The 14288-nt window shown below is 54.6% G+C and overlaps 1 protein-coding gene across 1 annotated transcript in view; it reads left to right on the top strand.

Annotated features, from left to right (window-relative positions):
• Nucleotides 1-14288, top strand: part of Man2b2 (mannosidase alpha class 2B member 2) — a 29920-nt gene that overhangs the window by 15382 nt on the left and 250 nt on the right. The window contains exons 8-18 of the mRNA XM_059275034.1: nucleotides 2176-2366; nucleotides 3242-3383; nucleotides 4723-4856; nucleotides 5306-5580; nucleotides 6542-6733; nucleotides 7132-7384; nucleotides 7739-7849; nucleotides 7940-8153; nucleotides 11145-11261; nucleotides 12464-12576; nucleotides 13535-13652. Of these exons, the coding sequence (XP_059131017.1) occupies nucleotides 2176-2366; nucleotides 3242-3383; nucleotides 4723-4856; nucleotides 5306-5580; nucleotides 6542-6733; nucleotides 7132-7384; nucleotides 7739-7849; nucleotides 7940-8153; nucleotides 11145-11261; nucleotides 12464-12576; nucleotides 13535-13652 (1860 nt within the window). The remainder of the gene's footprint in view (nucleotides 1-2175; nucleotides 2367-3241; nucleotides 3384-4722; nucleotides 4857-5305; nucleotides 5581-6541; nucleotides 6734-7131; nucleotides 7385-7738; nucleotides 7850-7939; nucleotides 8154-11144; nucleotides 11262-12463; nucleotides 12577-13534; nucleotides 13653-14288) is intronic.

Raw genomic sequence — 14288 nt, 5'->3', positions numbered from 1 at the left:
GCTGCACAGTAGGGACACTGATAGTGTCATTGTGTCAGGCAGTGACAGTGACCCATCCTATCCCTGCTCTCAATACTCCAAGATATAGTAACAGCACCCCCCAGCTTCAACACAACCAGGCCACCAGTGTGCTCCTCCTGCTGGTGGCTACAGCAGGTAGGCCCATCTCCTCTGCCTATCTTCTAGCAGAGAGGTCATGTAGGGGGGAAAAAAAAAACAAAAACAAAAAAAAAACTCCTTCCCCACTCCATGCCCAGGCCCTGCCTCAGAGCATCACAGAGAAATGGCTTTTGTGTCTTCGTTGTGGACTGTAGCTCAGTAGTAGTGTATTTGTCTAGCGTATAGAAGGCCTGGGCTCAGTCCCTAATGCCAAAAACAAAATGCAAATCTCTTTGTTGCATATGTCACAGCTTGTGAGGGGCCCTAGGGCCCCGCTATGCCTTTGCCCAGATGGAGAAGCCCTGGCCAAGATGCTGACTGGCACACTTGAGCAGGACAACTCAGAGACCAGAACACAGCCGTGCCTGCCAGTGAGCTTTGCCCAGCACATGCACTCAAGCACCAGCTGATCAGTCCAAGACCTGGGGAGGAAACAGGCTCGGATGGCATCTGCTGGCTGACCATTTAGTGCCATGTGATCAGGGTGCCTGGAGCAGGGCCTGCCCGTCCCCTGCCCCTGCCTTCCCAGGCCACAGTGACAACCTGGTTTCATCGGTGAGGGATTAGAAGAGGAGACCCCTGGGAAGGTTCTTTCCCTGCTCCTCATTTCCCTCCCTTCCAAAGACACTGCACACAGAGGCTCCAGCTGCAGGGTCCAGGGCCTGGGTTGCCCTGCCCGCCTTGACTTAGCTGCTATAGTCCTCAGGCCCCTTATACCACCCTGTGTGTAGACATGGAGAGGCTAGGGGCAGGAAGGTGGGCGTGGCCAACAATGGTGGGATGGGATGGGTTTTGTGAGAACAGTTAGAGTCTAAGTGGGAGAGGTCTCATCTGGGCATCCTCAGAGTTGTGGGAGTGGGTTTGTCCTGTGTGCGTGGCTGAATGGAGATGGCCTGATACAGTACAGAAGCCCAGGTGTGGGTGGTGCCAGGCTTACAGCTTGGGCAGCAGAGTTGGAGTGAATTCCTACCTTCTGCCCACTCAGTTTGCTGGTGCTATTTGACCATCTTTCCTTGGGGCCACGTGACCGCTCACTGGAGGCTGGTCCTGGTCCTACGGGGAAAAGACTAGGAAATAGAGAAAGCTAGACCCGGAAGAGGCAAGAAAGCAAAAGTCACAAGAGCCTGAGACCCACCTTTTGAGAAAAGGTGGCTGGCTGCCTCCACCCTGGCCCCGTGCTCTGCCTCTGTCCTGAGTGCCTAAGCATCCTACCTAGTGTTCCTCAGCTCCCACCTCTACCTCCTCCTGTGGGCCTTGGGAGAAACCCTGCTGATGTTCAAGCTGACCTGGCATTTCCTGAAGCCCACAGAGTCACAAACAAGTATCTGTGGCTGTTCAAGGCTCTTCGTGGCCCACTGAACCCTCATGTCTCCCTCCCTCCCTCCCCCTGCTCTCCCAGCCCTTCGTGTATGTGGAGGTTGCATGTTTCCTAGGTATGCTATGGGCCATCTTCTCTCTAGTGGGGTACTGCACCGCCTACCTTGTCCCCAGTCTGCCCAGCCTAGTCTGATGTTCCCATCAAGCATTTTAGATCCTATCTAAAAATCCTAGAGGCAGGCGGATCTCTATGAGATCAAGGCCAGCCTGGTCTACGGAGCGAGATCCAGGAAAGCCGCAAAGCTGCACAGAGAAACCCTGTCTCAGAAAAACCAAAAAAAAAAAAAAAAAAAAAATGGTTTAAAAAGGGCGGTGGTGGCACACGCCTTTAATCCCAGCACTCGGGAGGCAGAGGCAGGTGGATCTTTGTGAGTTCGAGGCCAGCCTGGTCTACAGAGCGAGCTCCAGGAGAGGCGCAAAGCTACACAGAGAAACCCTGTCTCAAAAAACCAAAATAAATAAATAAATAAATAAATAAATAAATATCCTAGGTCCTGGTGTCACCATTGGTCCTGTATGCCTTCCTGGGTAGCCGGGCAGACCTAGTACCCTTAGCAGTTCCCAGACCCACACTCAGCACCACAGGCTAGGCCCACCACAGGCTAGGCCCTCAGTCTCACGCATGTACTTATCTCCCAGAACCACTGCAGGCCTGGACCGGCTTCTACGCATCCCGCAGCACCCTGAAGGGGCTAGCAAGGCAAGCCAGTGCCATGCTGTATGCTGGGGAGTCCATGTTCACACGCTACATGTGGCCAGAGCCCCGTGGGACTATGGACCCTACATGGGCCCTGCAGCAGCTCCAACAGCTTCGCTGGGCTGTGTCTGAGGTAAAGTCCCTGGAAGGCCTCAGTGAGACTGAGTCCTCTCCTGGTGTGGTATGTGTCTCCCCACGACTAGAGGCTCCACTGTACAGGAGAGAAAATTGTGGTCCCCTCTGGTTTTTAAGGCTGGTACAATGTGAAACTGGGCCACAGCTGGACCCAAGGTCTCAAGGCACCCAGTGAGCAGTTTCCTTAAGCTTCACACCTGATTTTATAAAGAATGGAGGGTAGAAGGACATTAGTGTCCTGCATGGATCCAAGTCTCAGCTCAGCCGAAGGCCTCAGGCTCATGACTTTTCCTCCCTGGGCCCCAATTCCTTCCCTGTACATTCACCCCACAGGATGGTGCGGCAATGGAATGGCATGGTGGCCATCTCCACCTGCCTCCCTCCCCTGTATCCATGGGGACATGGAGACACAAGAAGTCTCGTCATTTGTCACCCCTCCAGAAAGTGGCTGGGTCAGGCAGGCCATTTTATAGATGCCTGGAGGTAAATCTCCAGGAGTTGTGCTGGGAAGAAGCAGGTAGACTTGCGGTGTGCGTCATAACAGTGGAATGTGTAACCAGGGAACCTCAGTCTCCTGCTCTGTGTGAAAGGAGACAGTCCACATCTCCCTGGTGCAGTGGGAGCATCACACCCTACACAGTGTACCAGGAGGAACCAGTGCACACATGGGATGATAATGATGGAGGGGAATCTGGGTCTCTACCAGGAGGAGGACTCACGCAGGGTAGTTCCATGAGGTCAGAAAAAGCTGGGCCAGTTCTATAGCCTCTTGCCTCAGTTTCCCTTCTGTAAGATGGGAGGGATGCTTGCCTTCTCCCCGGTATTCTGGAGAGCAGGTTTGACACCCTTCTTCCTTGACTCTGACGGCGACAGGTCCAGCACCACGATGCCATCACAGGCACTGAGTCCCCCAAGGTGAACGACATGTATGTGGACCATCTAAGGACAGGGATGCTGGGCGTACGCAAGCTGATGGCCTCCATCGCCCTGGACAGGTCCCCAGTGTCGGGCACAGGTAAGGCAGGGAAGCAGTGGCTTTGCTTCGAAAAGAATCTGGGGCCAGGAATAGCACATACCTATAATCCCAGCACTAGGGAGGCAAAGGCAGGTAGATCTCTGTAAGTTCGAAGCTAGCCTAGACTACATAACAAGTTCCAGAATAGCCAGAACTATGTAATAGGGAGGCCCTGACTGAAAAAAAAAGTCTAGGACAGGGGTGGAGACCAGAACCTCACATGAGACTGAGACCCTGTAACCCAGTACCATGGTGTGATCTTGCCAGCTGGTTCAATGCTTTGGGCCGGTTTCCTCGCCCTGGAATCCAGGATGGACTGACGGCTCAGTTGGACTGAGCAAGAACCACTAATGAGTTCTGAGTGTTTTCTAAGCCGAGAATGTTCCCCATGGGTATTTAATGCCTTGCATAGTCTATGAGAGGGAGGCTCATTTTTGAACCGAAGAAACAGATTCAGAGGGGTCATGGTTCAGCTCAACCTCGCTAGCTAGGGAGAGGAAGAGCCCGAGTTTGAACCCGCCACCCTGTGCTCCCTGCTATGTCCTCTGGCCCAGCCCTGCCTGGTCCCTGCTTACCCTCTCAAGCCCAGCTGGACTGCCGGTCACCTCCAGGCCACCGTGGCCCAAGCTCTTGGTCCATCAAGTGTCACATGTGTAGAGTGACTCGTCATACAACCGGGATGTTTAGGTCTGGAACTAGGGAAATCGTGAGCAGCCCGGGACAAGCCCCCAGGTCCCTGTGCCCCGCTTTGCTCAGCTTGTACTTTTTGCTGGCCCTTTCTAGCCCCTCCGGTCTCCTCCCTCCCCTGATAGGATCTGGGCCATGTCTCCCACCTGCCCTGCCCTTCCATCCCTCTGTGTGTAGCCCAGTCCAGCCTGTAGGTTCTGCCCAGGGCTGGCACAGGGGACACAAGTCTGACAGGAGTGACAGTTGCAGAAAGAGAAGAGCCTGGGTTGTGACATCAGTGCTGGGTAGGGCAGTAAAGTGGGCTGTGCCTTTCCATGAGCACACAGGTAGGCTTCCCCCAGCAGGGAGAGAAGAACCAGAGTGAATAGGTAGAGGGGACAGCAGGGCCCTAGGAGGGAGGCTGGAGACTGAGCAGTGTGTTCAGGCATCAGTACATAACAGATGGAACAGAGCGGGAGAGCCAGACCCACACCACAAGAGCCCCTTCTGCTGGTCAGGCCACTCCAAGGCTTGGATCCAGGCCTTACCCCTTCCCCTCCCCCATCCGCCCCAGGGGCTCTGGAAGGGCAGGTCTTGCCTCCCTCATTTTCCCTCATATCAGGGAGCTCCCAAAAGCATCAGGGGCCTCAAGTGACACCTGTTCTCTCTGCAGACACAGGCCCCGTGGGATACTTTGTCTCTGTGTACAACCCGCTGGCCTGGAAGGTCACCACCATTATCACCCTGACTATTGCCTTCCCCCACATAAGCGTCACCGATGAGCTGGGCCACCCAGTGTCAGCACAGGTATGGGCGAGACGTCCTGCCGGAGGGTGTTTGCTGTCTGCCTCTTGGTAACCTCCTTCCACTCTTCCTGTGCAAGGGTTCTGGGCATCTTAAAGGGGCACTTTAGCAAAGGTGCCAAGGTTGGGGTGGGGTCTAGGCTGCCCCCTCTGTGCTCCTGAGACAGTCAGTATGAGTCACGTGGTCTGCTTTCCACTCCCCCTCCCGCTGCCAGGACAGGGAAGGGCAAGACATAGGGAAGAGAAGCCAGTGGGAAGGAAGGGCCCCAGAGGTCTGCTCAGGGTTGGTGGGTGTCGCAGCAAAACCAAAGCTTGTCAAGATGTCATGGGAATCTTTAGAGGTGGCGGAAAAATACCCCTTCCTGGGCGGACGGCGGGCACCCGTTCCAGGGGTGTGAGGCAGGGGTTGTGGGATGACTGAGGAGACTTCCTTTCCTTGCTGCTGGCTTGCAGATCCAGAACTCTACGAAGGACCCTTCTGCCTACGACCTGCTTATCCTGACCACCATCCCAGGCCTCAGCTACCGGCACTACCAAGTCAGGCGCACCCGAGGGGACCGGGCACACACCAGGGAACTGGTCGTCCCCACGGCCAGCACCCTCAAGTTTAGTCTCAAGCTGAGGAACCAGACCAGCCAGGAAGGCAGGTCCCTGTTGCCTGTGACAAATGACTGCTATACTTTGCTGTTCGACCAGGACACCAACATGTTACATAGTATTCAGGAGAGGTAAGTCGAGGCAGCAGTGCCTCTGAAGTGTGCCTGGGACCTGGACACATGCACAGTGTCCTATGACCCCTGATGTGCTCACCTTCCCGGGGGAAGGACCAGGTGATAGCAAGACCCCTTCCTGCTCTTGTGTTTCTTAAGAGGGGGAGCCTGGGCCATTGCAAAAAGGCTGCTTCAACCGCCTCATTCCAGAGCTCTGACCCATGGACAAAGCGGGACTCCAGGGCCCCATGAGAAAGGTGCTCATGCAGTCCACTTCTCTAACTACAGAAACTGAGTTACTGTTCAGGGCATAGTTGTGCTGTCTAAAACACAAAGGGCCTTTAAACCCTTTATCCCACCCACCACCCCTCACTTGCCCCTCTATCCACTGAGCCAGCCAGCCACTCACCTATGTATCTGTGTACCCATCTAGCCAGGATTCTGCCCACCCACGTGTCCATCCATCCACCCATTCATCCACACCCCTGAGGACCAAGAGACTTTAAGGGTATAAAGTATCCTTGGCATGTGACATTCTTTTTTTTTTCAATACGGGATTTCTCTGTATAGTTTTGGTGCCTGTCCTGGAACTTACTCTGTAGACCAGGAGGCCTCGAACCCACAGAGATCCACCTGGCTCTGCCTCCCAAGTGCTGGGATTAAAGGCGTACACCACCACCGCCTGGTGACAAAACTCCACCCTTGTGCTAGTGTGACTCCTGGACCACCGATGGGCTGCTGAATAGCAGTCTGGGGATAGTGCTCCCTGACGGTGGCCTGTGTGCAGCCTCCCTCTTGTGACTTCACCTGACAGTCCTTGGCTATGTGTGGGATCAGAGGTTTCCCTTGAGGCTTCTGGTACCTTCCCCAGGCCCTTCCAGGGCATCCTCTTCACTCCTGATCCCCAGCCACAGCCCTGCTGCCGATGAATGATCTTGTTGAGGGTAACACCAACCATTCTCCTCTCTCACCCCTGCAGACAGAGCAACCACACAGTGCGCATGACCCAAGAGTTCCTGGAGTACCGGGCCAACGGAGACGTGAAGCAGGGCCCCGTTTCTGACAACTACCAGTTTGCGCCCAACGATACCGCTGAGCCTGCCTGGGAAGCAGTGGGGATGGAGATGGTGGCGGGCCCGCTGGCGACTGAAATAAGGCAGTACTTCTACAGGTGCCTCCCCTGGACGGGCACACAGCCCCTGCAAGGCTCAGGAGTGGGTGGGTCGAGGAGCCTCTGTCCCTGTACTTGGGCATGGCTCTGGCCCGTGACTAATCAATGCTAGCTGGATGAGAGAATTGCTCTCTTCTGCCTGTGGTTTTGGGGTATGCCTGAGCAGTCATGTTGTTGGTAGCTGAGTCAGAGCATGGGAGAGGGGCTTTGGTTGCTCCACAAATGGTCCAGGCCTCGCATGAATCTCCACAGGGTCCATAGTCCTCCCACTAGGTTGCTGTGTCCAGTACTGCCAGTGTCCACCTACAGATAGCTGCTTCCTGGCACCCAGCTTCCTGTATGAAGGAAGGAGCCTTCAGCCAGTCCCCACAGCACTCTCTTCTGTGGCCCCTTCCTAGGAATATAACAGACCAGGATTACATCTATGCAATCCACTCCCGTCTGGCCCATGTGCATCCGAGCCCCACTGGGGAACTGCTCTGCCAACGGATAGAGCAGCAGTACCGAGTGGGCCCCCTGGAGCTGAACCGGGAGGCCATCCTGAGGACCAGCAGTGACCTAGACACCCAGCAAGTCCTCTACTCTGACAACAATGGCTACCAGATGCAGCAGAGGCCCTACAAGGCTTTCAAGAGCAATCTTATCGCCCGGGTATGCCTGCAGCAGCTCCGTGCTGCACCCCAGCACGTTCTTCCTGGCCCTGTTAACCACCTATTCAAAGCAATAGAGGCTTCTTGGGAAAGCTGTTTCAAAGGCCCTGGCCAGCATCCTGCCCCGTGGGCTCTGCATCTCGACAGTACCACTCCCAAGACCTGTCTCAGCTTTGTCAGGGGTCGTTCTGGATGCCACGTGTGTTGAGCACTTAGCAGGGGTCTAGAGTCCCATCAGTCAGACCACATGGCTAGGAAGCAGCAGGCTGGAAGCTGTGCCACTGTGCCGAGGGGACAGCTGGTGTCTGCCTGACCCTGAACTGAAGCCGCCACTGGGTGGCACTTGTGTCTGCAGAATTACTACCCCATGGTACAGTCGGCCTTCATCGAAGATGACAAAAGTAGGCTGGTGCTGCTGGCGGAGCGAGCACATGGTGTCTCCAGCCAAGGGAACGGGCAGGTGGAGGTAAGAGAGGCCTGGCTGTCCTCCGGTGGGCCCTCATAGCCATCCACAGCATGGCCAGGGGCACGGAAGGACCCCCGATGATTTCTGCAGGTAATGCTCCATCGGCGGCTGTGGAACAACATGGCCTGGAACCTGCAATACAACCTCACGCTGAATGACACCTCCGTCGTGCACTCGGAGCTCTGGCTTCTGCTGGGGCCTAAACCCATCACGAGTGCCCTGCGCCCGAGGAGTGGGGTAGCACTGCAGCACAAGCCTGTCGTGTTGTTCAGAGAGCTGACTGATGAAGAGGCCCCCGCTCACGGTGAGGATCGCCCCTGCCGAGGATGCCCTCCTCCCCCCCCCAGGGGGGGGGGACAGTGGCCTCTAAGAGGCTCCTGCCTCAGGATGCTGGGCAGCTTTGGACGGGACCTCAAAGTCTGAGTGCTGGCAGGGGTTCCCTCAAGCTTCCCCTGCTAGTCAGTGCAGAGCTGAGACTCACACTTATTCCGCTCTCTCTGTCTTCCCTCCGTCTTCTCCATCTCCTTCCCTGCTGTCCTTTTCTTTCTTAGCATGGCCCTGCATCACCGTGTTATTTCAAGTGTTGGCAGCACGCCATTTACAGGCCTGGCTGTCTGATTCAGGGCGGGCTGTCAGTACGTGAGAGTACTTCTAGTCCAGGGCTGTCTAGCCTTTTGGCTCCTTCTGGCAACATTAGACAAAGAATTGCCGTGGGCACACACATTAAATCCAGGAGTATACAATCCGTGGCCCACAGCTTCTGAGAGTATACATATTTATTGCGTGTGATGTTGGAGAGTGACCATCACCTGCAACGCTCACACTTGAGAACTGCAGTCAGTTTCCAAAACGAACAACAACAAAATCACTAACTGAACTCAGTGTCTTGAGTAAGTGTATGATCTTATGATGGCTGCATCCATAGCTGTCCTGGGCCACAGGATGGACACCCCTGCAGAACCCACGTAGCCATGACCCAAATGCAACCTTTGTGCCGTGCCTCCTCTAGGCTTTCTGTAACAGCCCCATGGCTCTGTGTCTTTACTGAGACAGCAGCCGCTGAGATGCTGCAGTTTTAAAGGGTTTGGCGGCACAGCCTCTGAAAACTCAAGGGTCTGGAGAGAACGGGGCTCTGTGTGCTTTCTTCCTACTTACTAGCAGAGGTTTGCATTAGGATGCTTGGTTTTTCAGCCAGAATCCTTCCCAGGCATCTGGAAGAAGACAGGCAGCTGTCACTCATGCAAGGAATGTCTCCTCTGTGCAGTGTGTAAGGCACAGTTACTGTCCTGCAAGAGTTCTTGGGATGGCTGAGAATGGGTGTGGAACACTCATTCAGAGAACATTTGGTTGGAGCATGCTACCAAGGGCCTGGCACCTTATGTTTGAGAGAACATCACACACACACACACACACACACACACACACACACACACACACACACACAAACACAAGGGTTACCAGGGACCAGATCCAGAAACAGAGTCCCTGGTTGAGTAGAGTCTGGGGAATTCATTAAGGAAGAGCTAAAGCCAGGCATGGCTTAAAACTTGGAAAGCTGAGGCAGGAGAATTGCTGTGTGTTCAAGGCCATCTTGGTCTAAACTGTAAGACCTCCTCTTGAAAAGAGAGAAATAGAGAATCGTGGTGGTGGCGCACGCCTTTAATCCCAGCACTTGGGAGGCAGAGGCAGGTGGATCTCTGAGTTTAAGGCTAGTCTGTTTCAGAACAGCCGGAGCTACACACACACACACAAAAAAAAACCCTGTCTTGAAAAAAGAAAATAAATAAATATTTAAATATTCAAAAAAAAAAAACCAAAAAGAGAGAAAGAAAAGGGAAGGAAGGGGAGGGAAATAGAGAAAGGAAGAGCTGAGTGAGAGGGCAGGACAGCTGTGAGTGTCCAGAGAGCAGGTATTCCTGGCAGGGCATCCTTCCTGCTCTCAGACAGCCCATTGAAGATGGCCATGTGAGGGACACGCTCCCCATGGTGGCTAGGATCTTTGCGCAGGTGAAGATTGAGTATGTCTGAGAACTCTCTCTCTCTCTCTCTCTCTCTCTCTCTCTCTCTCTCTCTCTCTCTCTCTCTCTCTCATATCCCTCTATCCCTCTATCCCTCTTGAGCAGCTGAGGGCCACGGGAGAATTTACTTGGAGGCCCAAATACTGCAGGGCTGGATGTACTTGAGCTCAAGACCTGGAAGCCCCATAGGCCATCCCTCATCTCACCTGAGCACTCTGCCTCCTTCTCTTCCTCCTTCTCCTTACCTCTCCCTCCTCCTCCTCCTCCTCCCCTTCTCCCCCTCTTTCTTCATCTTCCCTCCTCCTTCTTCCCCCAGGACAGGACTATACAATTTCTTGGCTTCTCTCAGAGAACTGTCTCCCACCATGTAAATCTGATGCCTGTCTCTGTCGCAGAACACCTGAGATAATCAACTTAAAAGCAACCACGTTTTATTTTAGCTCACGGTTTCATGGGCTTCAGTCTGTGGTCCTTTGTCCCTGTTGCTTTTTGGTGGCACAGTCCATCATGGTGGGGAATGCAGGGCAAAGATCTGTTCATCTCATGACAGCTGAAAAGCAAAGAGGGAGAGGAAGGGCCTGGGGTCCCAGTGATCTTTACAAGGGCACAACCTAGTGACCTAACTTCCTCCTCTAGGCCTCACCTCCTAAAATTCTGCCACCCCAGTACCCCACAGTCTGGGGACAAAGCATGGGAGGCATAGAAGATCTAAATCTCACAGCATGCAAAAGGAGCTGAGACTGACGTTCTAGACGGACTGATCCTATTGGTCCCACTTGAGTCAGGTGACCCAGGCCTAGGCCAGTCCATGTGACTTGGATATGATGAGAAGGTGGCAGCACCTGCTGAAAGTCAGAGTGGAAAGAGAGGGTCAGAGGGCCTCTGTGGGAGAACTGATAGGTGGTGAAGAGCATTCTGGATCCAGAATGGAAAGCAGGCTTGTGTAGGCTCGCTGTGTGTGAGAGCGAATGTGTCCCTCTGTGGGCCTTAGACTCCTCGTCTGGAGTCTGAAGTGGCCAGTTGATGTCCCTCCATATCTTAAGCTGTGTAAGCCCAGCAGCTGGATGCAGAGAGAGCAGTATGGGGGCAGGAAAGGCCTGTGGGGGTGGGACAAGGGTAGATCAGGGGTTGAGATCCGATCTTCAGGCTCATTGTACTGTGGGTTGCACATGGCCAAGTAGGGCGTGGCTGGAAGGGGCAGAGGCCCCCATGTGGAAAGCTGAGTGTCTGAAGGAGTTGGTTCCAAAGCTCTTCCTCACTATCTGTGTGCCTTGCAGGATCCCAGAACCCCCAGGCTGTGACATTGCCCCCCAACCTTCACCTGCAGATCCTCAGCATACCTGGTTGGAATTACAGCAGGAGCCATGCCCAGCACCTGAAGAACCTTTGGAGAGGTGAGGCAGCCTACCAGGGTGACTTCCTCCCCAGGGAGTCCGCCAGGCAGTCCTCACAGCTCCACCAGGTCCCCTGTCCCCTCATCTGGTACATAAGAGACCAAGGCCTGCAGAGGGTTAGAGAATGAGCAGTCAGTCAACAGTCTGGGGCAGCGTGGCCCCAGCCTCTGGCTCCCAGCCCAGGACCGGCCACACCACTCTGCAGATGGATGCCATGCAGCCCCCAGACAGTGGTCCACATGCTGCCCAGCCCTCGGGGCTGCCCTGTGCTAGTATCTATGTTAGTCAACTTCTCATCCTGTGACAAAACACCCGAGAAAATCTACTCAGGCAGACAGGACTGATCTAGCACACAGCCGTGGAGATGTCAGCTCATCATGGCGGACAGCATGGCAGCTCAGTGCATGATGCAGAGAGTAGAGAGAGGGTGGACTACATTCCCCAGTTTTCTCCTTTCCTCTTGTATTCCACATGGGCCTCCATGGGGGAAGATGGCGACATCCAAGGCAGGTCTTCCCACCTAGGTTGATCCTCTTGGAGGACACCGAGAATGTGCTGTGCCAATCTCCTCGGTGTCTCTTAATCCAATCAAGCTGTCAGTCAAGATCAACCATCATGTGCTTCTTCCATACAGTCCTCCTGCAGCCCCCAAGTACCTCAGTTTCCACTTAGTCTCAGAGCTGAGGCAGCCTGGCTATCAGGAGTTTCATTGATTTGAAGATGCCCCGCCAGGGTGCCCGCGTCCCGGTTTCTGAGTTCATTAGACAGTGATGGCAATGAGAAGGGAAGCAGGCATCGGGGTTAACACCCGACAGGAAGCATCACACCTCTGTGCTCACTTTGTGTTGAGCCACGTGACCACAACATAGTCATGTGGTCACACCCAACTCCAGAGGGGGCAGAGAGGAACTGGAGGATTTGAGGACAGGCCCAAGGATGGCTACTATAGGGATGAGGACACTGGCTTCAGCCCCTTTTAATATGCTAGAGGTACAGGGTTGGCGCAGCCCCGTTTGGATCCCGCCTCTGCGGCACATGAGCCATGTGACCACGGGCAAATGACTGCCACTCCTGAGGGACAGCTGCTGTCCCGAAGGGAGGCTGAGATGGGGAACGGAGTCCAGACTGCAGAGTGCCTGGTCAAGACTGCAGCACTGAGCTTGCTTGATGGGGGGTCCTCACTGCCACGTCCACCCCCACAGGCCACCCCGAGAAGCCCCAGGCCAACCTGCGGCGTGTGCTGCTGCGCCTGCACCACCTGTATGAAGCAGGGGAGGACCCAGTGCTCTCTCAGCCTGTGACAATGGATCTCAGGGTAACACCCCCCCCCCAATGCTTACCCCACCTCAGACCACCCAGGCCTCCAAGAATGCTCTACCCCTGGGGAAACAACTCTGTCTGAAGTCCTGTCCTGAGTGACACCTTTGTCCGAGGACCACTAGCCATGTTCACGGATGAGGCAACTTACGCTCTCCCTTCAGGGTTGATGAGATTTCCTAGTTAGTACCACAGGCCACATCTGGTTCTTTCGTGTTTAATTGTGTACCTTTTGGGGGGTGGGACATGTGGTGTGCATACATGTTTGTATGGCTCTGTGCACATAGGATCAGAGCTCAATGTCAGGGCACCTTTCTCTCATTTTTCTACCTTACTTTTGAGGCTGGGTGGCTAGACTGACCACGACTTCCAGGGTACCTCCTGTCTCTGCCCTCATCCCCAGCACTGGGGTTACAGACAAAGCAGCCACCTGACCAGTTGAGCTCCCTCCTCAGTCCACTGCACAACCTTTCAAACAACGTGGACAATCATTTGTTCCATCAGAAAACCAACCCGTTCTCCCTGGACCTTCTGGGAAAAGTGACTTGGTGTCAGAGAATCCAAGGTCTATGTCCAGGTGTACAAGTCGATTGGGCTCCCCCACTCTCCTGAGGCTCAGTTTCTCTACCTGCCAAGCTAGGGAGGTGCCAGTTCTTGGCTCAGAAAGTGTCTCTGCAGGCTTCCAGGCGCCTCCCGATCTAGGAGCCTGTCCCCGTGTGGGCTTGCTCACCTGGCGGACCATCTAGGGAGGCACACACCACCAGTCTTAGTTTCCTGTGAACAGGTTGGCGATCTGCCCTTTCAGATGTACTAGGCATTTCAGGTGTGCTAGGCATTGAGGCAGGGCCCCACGACCCAAGGCACAGTTGGTGGCCACCCTTCTGTTTTGGTTAAATGAGCTTCATGGATCTGGGCATCAATAGGGTCCACCCCTCCCTTTGCTCCTGCCCCTGCAGGTTGTACTTCGAGGACTAGGGTCCATAGTAGCTGTGGAGGAACGCTCACTCACAGGGACCTGGAACATGCAGATGCTGAAGCGCTGGCACTGGAGGACAAAGACTGGCCACCCCAGAGGTTTGGGACCCCTGTCAGGCTGGGCAGCAACACAGTCCTGCCACGTGCTGGGTGGCCTTGTGTAGCTGCTTTCCCTCTCTGAATCCATAACCTTTGTTAATTACCCGATTAGGTTAACAATAGCTTGATGTCAGTCCTTCCTGCCAGGGCTCCACACAGGGGTGTGTGTGTGTGTGTGTGTGTGTGTGTGTCTGCGTGTGTGTGGTCTGTGTCTGTGTCTGTGTGTGTGTGTGTGTGTGTGTGTGTGTGTGTGGTCTGTGTGTGTGTTTGTGTGTTTGTGTGTGTGTGTGTGTGTGTGTGTGTGTGTGTGTGTGTGTGTGTGAAGGGGGGCCATTTCAGCTATTCAGGGAGGGAAAGGCCCATAAAGAGGCTCGCTGCCAAGGCTGGTAAGGCCAGAGTAGGTTTTTCAGATGGTCCCCCTCAGTCCTTCCGTGTTCTGGGCAGCCCCACGGGGAAAACAGACTGGTGGGCAGTACAGTGGAGCCCCAGGAGAAGCTAAATGGTGAGACCCATTTTAGCAGGAGTCCTAGGAGGAGGGGGCAGCCAAGGGCCATGAGGGAGCCATAGTAGACTGTAGAAAACTGCTGTGGTGCCGGGGGAGGTGGAGGAGGGGGGTCCAGGAGGAAGAGCAAACAG

Source organism: Peromyscus eremicus, chromosome 10 (assembly GCF_949786415.1).
Source record: "Peromyscus eremicus chromosome 10, PerEre_H2_v1, whole genome shotgun sequence".
Lineage (NCBI taxonomy): Eukaryota > Metazoa > Chordata > Mammalia > Rodentia > Cricetidae > Peromyscus > Peromyscus eremicus.
Note: the sequence above shows the minus strand (reverse complement) of the source record. Positions and strands in the feature narration are given on the sequence as shown.